Below are 10990 nucleotides of genomic sequence, written 5' to 3' on the forward strand. Positions count from 1 at the left end.
AATTTTGTTCACTAGTAAAAATTAGGTTTGTCAAATGTGTCTTCTACTTACATAGTTTATAAAATCTTGGCAAAATAGAAAGATCCATAATGATGTAAAAACTAATTAAGAAAAAAATATTAAGCGCGGTAAAATTATCGTTATTTAATTTTTTTACAGAACTAATATTATATATAATTGAAACCAATCAACAAATAACTACTACTTTGCTTGTCCTTTGTATAATGGATCAAGTCTTGGAAGATAATATTTCGGAAAATGATGAAGAGGAAACATTTTTTCAAAACGTTGATATTTTACAAAACCACGGAATAAATGTCGCGGATATTAAAAAATTAAAAGCTGCAGGAATATGTACTATTAAGGGAATTCAAATGACGACAAAGAAAAAATTGAATAATATAAAAGGATTTTCGGAAACAAAAGTCGATAAAATTAAAGAAGCGTGTCAAAAAGTAGCATCCCTTGGTTTTATGACTGGCTTAGAAGTAAGCGATCGTCGAAAACAAATATTTAAGATTAGTACTGGAAGCAACGAACTGGAGTAAGGCATAATAGAACTATGTATAATAATTTGTTATAACCCATTTATAAAAAAAATATAAAAATGCAAACTTAGCAAAATACACTAATACAAGTAACAGTGTATTTTGCTATGTTCATCTCCGTAGGCGAATTTCTGTTTTTTAGTTTTATTATTGCTTTTATTTCATACGGGTCTGTAAAAAAATAATTTTTGACGGTTACCCGGCCATCCGTCAAAAATTATTTCTTTACAGCCAGGCAGGATTTTCATTACTGTGTAGAAAAAAGAACATGATTACCCTGATACTTTTATTAGCCATTAGATTGTCGCAATTGGCACAGTCGATTTTTGTTTGTTTTATGGAACAAATAGCAAACAGAGTACGGGCAGGCTAAAAAGTAAAAGTCTGTGTTACTCACACAGACTCAGTCTTTTTTTTTATTAATTATATTTGTTTCTCTATTGTATTTATTACCAGTCTCTCCTAGCAGTGAAGTTACGGGATAAGAGGCATAACATGTTTGTCCTCCGGAATAACTGCAGTTAGCGGAACTGAATATTGTAGGTGGCGTAGCGGTTTAGCACATTGAGCTAGCTTAACTTGGGTCTAGATGGCACTGTGTGTACATAAAAAACTTGTGTTTCAGTAAACTATTAGCAGGCGGCATTGAATCAATGGCGATTACAGAAGTATTTGGGGAGTTCCGTACTGGAAAAACGCAACTGTCGCACACATTGTGCGTTACCACTCAAATACCGAACTCCACAGGATACCATGGCGGAAAGGTCATGTTCCTCGATACAGAACACACTTTGTATCCTTTATTTCACTATGTTGTTCATGGATAAATAAGTTTACCGTCTCGACTATATACTCAAATGGGAAATAGAAACATTTTCAATTCACTTTGTCCTAATAAATACAAATTTTTTCGTGTTTACATTTCGCTGCGTACCTATAGATAACTGAATTGAATGTAGCTGCCATGCATCTACCCTGATTTTGAAATAGCTATAGCAAACTATACTTTATAACGTATAATTAGTAAAAATCTCGGGATCTTACTACATAGATACTTTTTATTTTTATTGAGTTCCCGATATTTCGGCAGTGTTTCAACCGCCATGATCACGGGTAAACTGGAACATAAACTTAAAACAATATATACTTCATAAATCGATATGGAAATCAGGGCTTACAAGCCTAAGTTGAGAGAATAAACAACTATAGGTCACAACTAGACTATGTTTTAGATAACTAAAACGCAGCTTAGATACAAAGTTTGCAGCTGAAACCAGACGAAAGTCTATAGTAGTCAATTATACCCAAGCGGAAGGCATTTACAAAGTCTATGTTGGTCAATTAAAGTAGATATAAAAATAGTGAGCTAAATATAGGATCAATTTTTTTACTTAGATCTTATTTGAATGTTCCCTAACTCGTGCACCAGTCGTCCCGATAGATTAAGACCAATTGCAGATCGATTTAATCTGGATCAAAGTGCGGTGTTGGATAATGTATTATATGCCAGAGCTTACACTTCTGAACATCAGGTAACTAACTAACTGTCTATAAAGACAGGTTCGCATTTACAATGTTAATGTGGATTTGGAGAACAAAAAAAAAATGTTTTACATGAATAGCGATTCTCATAGTCGCCCAAGTGTAGGTACCTAATATCATAAATGTAGCAAACAGTCATCCTGATGCTAACGGTATTTTTAATGAATTTTAAACTACTATGGTGGCAAACAAGCATAAGGCCCATCTGATGGTTAATGGTTACCGTAGCCTTTGAATGATTATGGAGTAGTCTACTCTCCTACGCTAGTGGACTAAGTGATATGACAGACGTTAATCCTATACCTGTCATATCATTTAGCCCAAAGTAGCAGATTCGTCAGGAATTAACTACAATGTTAATGACGGCCTCGTTTGTCTAGTGGTATAGAAACCTTTAATTCCGATGATCGCAGATTCGACTATGTAACACAACCTAATATTGCATTTTTTTTAATTATTTAATCTTATAAGTTTGTGGTCAATAAATTCTAGACGTATTTACATAAAATATTTATATCAGTGCTTAGTACCCATATCTGGCAAGCGAGATTGTGAAATGGTGTGAATTGTCTTGGGTCCTAGGTGTCCTGTTATTATGAGATTACTATGAGACTATATGTCATCATCATCATCATCAGCCCACTGCAGTCCACTTCTGGACATAAGCCTCTCCCAAGGCACGCCACTGGTCACGATCTTCAGCCCTTCTCATCCAGTTACTACCCGCAACCCTACGTAAGTCGTCGCTCCACCTAGCTGCGGGGCGTCCTACACTACGTTTGCCAATTCGCGGTCTCCACTCTAGAACACGCCTACTCCAGCGAGCATCGGTTCTGCGACAGATATGACCAGCCCACTGCCACTTCAACTTACAGATGCGAAGAGCTATGTCGGTGATCTTAGTTCTCTGGCGAATCACTTCGTTTCGGATTTTATCCCTTAGAGAAACTCCAAGCATAGCTCTTTCCATAGCTCGTTGAGCGACTTTGAGTTGGTGGACCAGTCGTATCGTCAGTGTCCACGTTTCGGCACCGTAAGTCATGACGGGTAGGACGCACTGGTTAAAAACCTTGGTCTTAAGGCTTTGTGGTAGCGACGACGAGAAGACTTGACGAAGTTTCCCAAATGCCGCCCAGCCTAGCTGTATTCGTCTCTTGGCCTCCCTCTCAAAGTTGTTTTTACCTAGTTGGAGCGTTTGCCCTAGATAAATATACTCCTGAGCAACTTCGAGAGATACTCCATTAATGGCGACCGGTTCCGGACGAATGCGATCATTGAACATGATCTTGGTTTTGTCCAAATTCATCCGAAGACCGATGCGTTGAGACGATTCAGCCAGGCCGTTCAGCATCTGTTGTAAATCCTGCAGCGACTCAGCCATGATGACAATGTCGTCAGCAAATCGTAAGTGAGAGATGTTCTCGCCGTTGACATTAATGCCGTAATTTTTCCAATCCAGCATTCTAAACATATCCTCCAACGCAGTTGTAAATAATTTAGGGGATATAACATCCCCCTGTCTTACACCACGCTTTAGGTGGATATGCTTAGTCTGCTGGGTTTGTACTTGGACGGTCATTGTTGCAGCGTTATAGAGACATCTCAACACTTCGATGTATCGCCAGTCGACTTGGCATCGCTGCAGAGACTCCAGAACAGACCAGGTCTCGATAGAGTCAAAGGCCTTCTCATAGTCAACAAATGCTAGACACAGAGGTTGATTATACTCTTCTGTTTTCTGTATAACCTGCCTTACTGTGTGAATGTGATCTATGGTGCCATAACCACTTCGAAACCCGGCCTGTTCCGGGGGTTGAAACTCATCAAGCCTTCGCGCAAGCCGATTCGTGATGACTCTTGAAAATAGCTTGTATATATGGCTTAACAAAGAGATGGGCCGATAGTTCTTCAGTAGGGTTTTATCTCCCTTTTTGAAGAACAGAATAACTATGGCCCTACTCCATGCCTGTGGAGTTCTCCCGGTGAAGAGAACGGAATTGAAGAGTTCCTGAAGTACCGCAAGTACAGGAGTACCTCCAGCCTTCAGGAGCTCAGTGGTTATTCCGTCTTCACCTGGGGCTTTTCCATTTTTGAGCTGTTTAAGAGCCATCACGATCTCGTCACGACTAATTTCGGGCATCTCCTCAGTGTAGTGGCGTGTCAGAGGAGCTCTGGAATCGACAACAAGAGATTCAGGCCGATATGCATGTGAGGCGTACAGTTCTCCGAAAAAGTCTGTCAAGTCAACTTCCGAGAGAATCTCCGGCGTAAAAGCGGTAACCGTCCCTGCAGATGTGGTTACCTTCGACAAGTGCCTCCTTTCTAGCTGTTGGACGAACACTTTTGATCCCCGATTCTGCTCAATTGCTTTTTCAATTAAAAGTGTGTTCGAGGATCGGAGATCACGTCGTACCAATTTTGAAATTTTTTTATTCAATACCCGGTGTTCTGGTGATGTTAGCGTTGAGGACTTGTCGCGTCGATGTTGAATAAGCTGCAGAGTCTCTCCCGAAAGTCTAGTCCTTTTTCCTGTACGCCTCTTCTCGCAAAATTTCGTGCCTTCATCCTTGAGGCAAGCTATTATAGTATCGAGTCTTTGGTCAATACTGTCTGTGGTTTCCAAAACAGCAAACCGGTTTTCCAGTTTTAATTGGAATGCTTTAGAACCAACGATGGTTTGGAGCATATTTGGCCGGAGCGTCGACTTCATCAGGCGTATTCTTTCCAGCTTGAGATCGATATTCAGAGAGCCACGAACTAATCTGTGATCGCTTCCGGTTTTAAACCTAGTGATCACAGAGACATCTCTGAATATACGCTTCTTATCCGTCAAGATGAAGTCGATCTCGTTTTTGGTCATAGAGTCGGGGCTCTGCCACGTCCACTTTCGTTGAGGTTGTTTCTTGAAGAAAGAATTCATCAAGAACAACCCCTCTTTCTCTAGAAAGTTGACGAGCATTTGCCCCCTATGATTCCTACTATCAAAACCATGTGGTCCCATAGCTGTCGATTCGCTGCCGGTTTGGATTCCCACTTTAGCATTAAAATCCCCCATAACAATGTTGTAGAATGCCTTTGAGGTGTTATGTATGGCCTTGGATATGTCTTCGTACATACTTTCTACTTCATCATCCGAGTGTGCCGATGTCGGTGCGTATACTTGCACAACTTTAAGGCTATACCTCTCAGTTAGCTTTAATACGAGATACGCAACCCTATTCGACACACTGGAGATTTCTACAACATTGTTTATTAGGGTCTTATGGACCAAAAACCCGACACCCCCTTGGGAAGGTTGTTCTCCCTCCCTGAAATACATAAGATGGCCAGATTCCAGAGTCATGGTGTCCTCCCCCTCTCTTCGGACTTCACAAAGACCAAGAATATGCCATCTTATATATTTCAGTTCTTCTTCCAGTTGCGCGAGGTGTTCATCCAGTCGCAGTGTACGTCCGTTATACGTAGCCAGGGTCAATGAGTGTTGGCGGCCTACCGTAGCCCGGGGATTCTTAGCACCCCTTGCTCTGCCGTTACCATGACCGCCGCCTTGGCCAGGAATAGCAGAGCGGCCGGGAACTAGGGGCCATGGTTGTGTAGGACCTGTCATGGGAGGAATGTGCCCATAATCGCCACGCTGGGCATGCGGGTTGGCGATCGCAGTACACAGTTTCTCGCACCGATGACGCTGCTGCCCATCATCAGTCTGTGGGATTTGAAACTGTGTAGTTAGAATGGTTATACCGCCATTTGTCGGTCGTCAGAGCCTCGTCTGTTATTTAGCAGGATGTACCGCGAGCAGGTGAGGTTGACTTAGAGCACTGGGCTGGTGTTCGCGCTCCCTTACATCCCTATAAGGACAGACTATATGTAAATCAACCCTAATAGAGCCACTGTCGCCAATTATAATAACCACCTTCCACCTCCATTGACTATTAGGCAAGTACTACCTAACTAACTTAACCTCATATACTATTGTGTTTCGAGAAGGTCCGTTTCAAAGATCATTGTCGCGTATGAAACGGAATATGAACAATATCCTAAAACGTTCTGTATTTATATTACACCCCTAAAGAGAGTAAACGGTAAGAGAAAGAGACATTAAAAAAACATTTATCATAAACAATCAACTAACCGTTTTTGTATGGCATCATAATATGGTATGCATCTAACGTTTGAATGACTATATACTTACAAATAGTTACACGGAAATACATTTTATAAACGTGATAATCTTTATACCTATTTAAGACTCACAGTAATGACTTGATTCACGAACTATGTGAAGGACATTCGTCCATCGTACGCATCTATAAGCGCATTGATATTTTGGTATTTATAATATCGACGAAACGCGTACTCTTATGGGCACTGATACATTTTTTTTATACTATGATGGTGGCAATCACGCATATAGGACTCGATACAAAACAAATCTCTGTATCATCTTAATACAGGAGTATACCTACAGATGATGATAATAATAATTATGGACCATAGACAATTCACATAACATCATTTAGTACCAAACTAAGCAGAGCTTGTACTATGGGTACAATCAAGTTGATAGATTTTTTTTATCCTATATATGTGTATATAATATACATAGAAAACCAATACAAACAATTATTTTCACAAATACAAATCTTTGTATCGTGCAAGAATCAAATCTGCAACCATCGGGAGTAGATATGTTGGTGTGCTGAATCACTAGACCATAAATTGACATCAACATCAGTTATCTATCCTGAATTATGTTACCATCCTTCGAATTGAAATAGTCTAGTTCATTTCGATAATTCATGATAGTATAGTATAACAATAGGTTTTTATAAAATATATCTTAGGTATTGTTTATAAATTTAGGCAGAGCTATTGGATTACGTCGCTGCGAAGTTTCACGAAGAGGCCGGCGTGTTCAAGCTTCTGATTATAGATTCCATAATGGCGCTCTTCCGGGTCGACTTCTCTGGACGAGGAGAACTAGCCGACAGGCAACAGAAACTGGCTCAGGTTTTGTCACGGCTACAAAAGGTAAAATATCAAGGACGATTTATTTACTTATTATTACTACTTAAACCGCTAGACCACCAGTCTAGCGGTTTAACACATCGCCTTACTTCCGATGGTCGCGGGTTCTATACCTCGCACAGCACAAACATTTGTATTCATAAGTATGATTGTTTGTGTCGGCTACTTTTATTTTAGAAAATAAAGTTAAATTTCACGCAGCCGAAGTCGCGAGTACAGCTAGTTTATAATAATCATAATATTAATCAGCTACTTTAACATAAAATTCATTCATTCATTTTAAGGTGACCCAATTAGGTGTTTTTTGACTGCTAACAAAATTGCCAGCATACGCTATATAGCAATGCAAAACTTTTGCGCGTAAAACAAGATTTCTTATCCTTTGCAGCGCCGACCGTAGTATGTACTTTGTTTTTGAATAGTTGCTCTCCGCAGGTCGTGGCATCGATAACAAATGGTATAAATATGTACTCATTACTAAAAAAATCATATTTACAATATTTTTTATCACTCGTCATCATGTACTAAGTGGGTGTACTAATTAACGTAACACATTGTCACTAAAATAGTACGACATACCTGGACATATTGAAATTAGCTCTGTTTTGGCATAACTATGTTATTACGGTCTCAAAACAAAATAAATAGCTGTAAATGATAATAATATGACTATGGTTCATCGCATGAATGTTGATGTTGTATGAATGTTATTACGATTTTGGCTAAAATGTACGTGGGTATCACATTGTGTTGTATACAAAGTACTAACTTCAGTGTATAAGACAGTACTTATTAATTATTAGGCCCAAGATCAGTGTAAAGGGAGATAATAGACATCCGGCTACATCACACCACTCCACAGGGGTGATTGACCCCAATATTACATCGTTGTCGATAAGAAAATTGGTTGTGATTACTTGTGACATCGCAATTGCTATAATATTACCTAGCATAGAGAAATAGTTCGAGATAGTTATACAGATAGGAAAATACTTACACATTTGAATCGACGTTCACACACACGAAATCTACGTAACAGAATCACTCAATTTTCACAAAAAGAAATAGAACCTATATTTAATAATCCTGTTTTGTATCTCTTTTCATTCGTTTGGATTGTTCACCAAATCAGTATAATTACAAAAAATGTACAAGATACCTCTATGTAATAATAAAGATATCTGTCCCAATTTATATTCCGGACTGACCCTCTGATATTGGAAACATCGTCAACAAAAAATAATCTTTGAGACGGCAATGGGTTCGTCTCCCTTTTGCATTGCATTTCATATATAATTTAATAATAATAATTTGTAGTATATTGTTAAATCTAAGTTAAGTTATAAATTTCTGCATGCCCGATAGGGTTGTAACTGTTGTTTTGGTATAACTCTATATATATATATATATATATATATATATATATATATATATATATAATACACATATATAGAGTTATACCACGTACAAATTAGTGTACCCACACAGTTAGCAATAAAGTTCTACTCATATCTAAAAAAGTCAAGCGCTGCGTTCACCATAATATAGATAGTTGACAATGCTTCTCACTACCCTATCTGGTGTATAATAGTTATGAATGTCTATTCTTATTATTTATATATTGTCAGATTTCAGAAGAATACAATGTCGCTGTATTCATAACAAACCAGATGACAGCGGACCCAGGGGCGACTCTCTCTTTTCAAGCGGACCCAAAGAAACCTATCGGTGGTAACATCCTCGCCCATGCCTCTACTACCAGGATATCCCTGAGAAAAGGCCGAGGCGAAAACCGTATTGCCAAGATCTATGACTCCCCCGATTTGCCTGAAAGTGAAGCCACTTTTGCTATAACCAATGGTGGTGTATCAGACGCTAAAGATTAAAGATTATAAATAGATTTACTCAACGTTTGCATTTGACCTCCTCTTATAAATGTGCATCTCAATGTATCTGTAATTTCGTGTGTCACACTTTAATTTCTACCTATTTCCTGAAATGACACAAAAAATGTTAAAAATAAAAAAAACCATAGACCTTGAATCTCCATACATTATTTGTAAGTTTAATTTCAATTTACATTCGATTTAATAAAGTAATTGATTGATTAAAGAACCATCTCAATCACGTCTGCATTCAAACAAAAAAAAAACGCATCGTGATAGGTTCATTCGTTTAGAAGCTTAGAAACACGAGATGTTAAACTTATAACATTTTGCGTCTCGGGTAAAAAATATATATTATGTATCTATTATATATATAAGGATTATTGTCTTCATATGTCTATGCATATAGGATAGAATGAACATCACATAATACTTAGTTATATAATCAACTTATTGATGCTGCGACATATAGGTAGACGACGTTGATAAAAGTAGACACAAACTTAATGATAAAATTATAGGACTTCATACATATATCAGAAAATAATATGTGTATATGTATATAAAAACTATAGTATGGTAGTTTCCCTTAGATTTATAAAAAAATATCATTTTAGGTAGTTACATCTTAAACATTCTAATTTAATATAAATAGAAGAAGTAAGTACCTATTCTGTTATTACAGCAGGCAATCTTAAATTACAATAATAACCCTGGACAATTCACATAGCGCCATCTAGTCCAAACCCAAGCGGATCTTGTGTTAAAAAAAATAACTGTCAAAAATACTTTTTTTTAAATAAGATGAACTAACTTCAACACTACAATACAAATTGTATCTTCAATAACCTTTTAGCCTTTATACACAACAGTTATGCAGATCGTGTAGTTCTACTAGACGTGTGTCGGTGTGAAGGAGTCCAAAAGTCAATGAAATCGTTTCGTATTCGTCACTAGTGGCGCGGTGGCGTGATTCGTCCGAGCCAATTAAAATACTCGCTATGATTAGATTAAAAAAAGTTATTTACTATAATATCTATTAATAGTTAATAATTTATGTTGGCACATTCCATTATTGCAAGCTTTTTAATTCTGTAATTTTTGACAAACTATTCTTCCGTTACCGTGTTTGCTACATGACCACACCTTGATAAATCATACATAATAGGTAGGCCTACCTACTTGTACAAAAATTACTTCATTGGTAGTCGAGGTACTTAAAGTATACCTTTAAAAAAATACATGTTTTAATTTTTTTTTAGAGGATGATAATGGAATGGTGCACCCGCCTGCACGCCTAAAGGTTTACGCTGGCGGGGCACCAGTGGAGGATGATAGGATGAACATGAAGTCAGATTAGTTAGCCCATCGTGACAATTTCACCGAAAATTTATCACCATGGTTTCTAGGGGCAACCGCGTGGAGGTCGACCTGACATGGTACATTGCTAGCAATGGGATCATTAGTCCACATTACTAACAATCCCCTTCCCCCTGACATGTTTTAGTAGGTTAAGCCTATATACTATTTGAATGTGTGTTACGTCCTATGTTAATTTCAAAACAAAATATTTATTATTTTCGGACAGGAATGAAAAAGTATATTTTTACCACATTAATTATTGTTCGGCGGAGACATAAAGCAAATTAACTACTTAACTTCGAATTGTTTCCATCCTTTGTAGGTCTTCCCATGGTCTAACTGACTTGACCTCGTGCTCATCTTATTATCCTCCACTGGTAACCCGTTAGTGAAAACTGTTAGCGCAGGCGAGTGGACTATTCTATTATCATCGTCTAAATATACATTAGATTTTATCTTGATTATTTATCTAATAACATTAAGTTTCGTATTGCAATAAATTCTAATGGATAAACTAAATGGGTCGCGCAAACAATTCAGACGCCATTTTTATAAAAGAGCAACTGCTAAGAAATTTATTAAATGTTATTAAATTTCCAAGAAATTATTCACATTATGGCACGA

General features: G+C 37.7%; 1 protein-coding gene across 2 annotated transcripts; it reads left to right on the plus strand.

The window, feature by feature from the left end:
* The first annotated feature begins 172 nt into the window (after window positions 1-172).
* On the plus strand, window positions 173-9010 carry LOC131848184 (meiotic recombination protein DMC1/LIM15 homolog). 2 transcript variants are annotated; one of them, XM_059197963.1, is made up of 5 exons: window positions 173-544; window positions 1174-1341; window positions 1978-2080; window positions 6954-7121; window positions 8747-9010. In XM_059197963.1, the coding sequence occupies exons 1-5, from the start codon at window positions 225-227 to the stop codon at window positions 9002-9004; spliced, it is 1017 nt and encodes a 338-aa protein (XP_059053946.1). In that variant the 5' UTR covers window positions 173-224; the 3' UTR covers window positions 9005-9010. The 2 variants fall into 2 exon arrangements, with proteins under 2 accessions (XP_059053946.1, XP_059053947.1); XM_059197964.1 differs by having other exon boundaries at window positions 1990-2080.
* The last annotated feature ends 1980 nt before the right edge of the window (window positions 9011-10990 follow it).

The sequence above is a fragment of the Achroia grisella genome, unplaced genomic scaffold (assembly GCF_030625045.1).
Source record: "Achroia grisella isolate CSIRO2021 unplaced genomic scaffold, CSIRO_AGI_Agris_v1 utg546, whole genome shotgun sequence".
Classification (NCBI taxonomy): Eukaryota; Metazoa; Arthropoda; class Insecta; order Lepidoptera; family Pyralidae; genus Achroia; species Achroia grisella.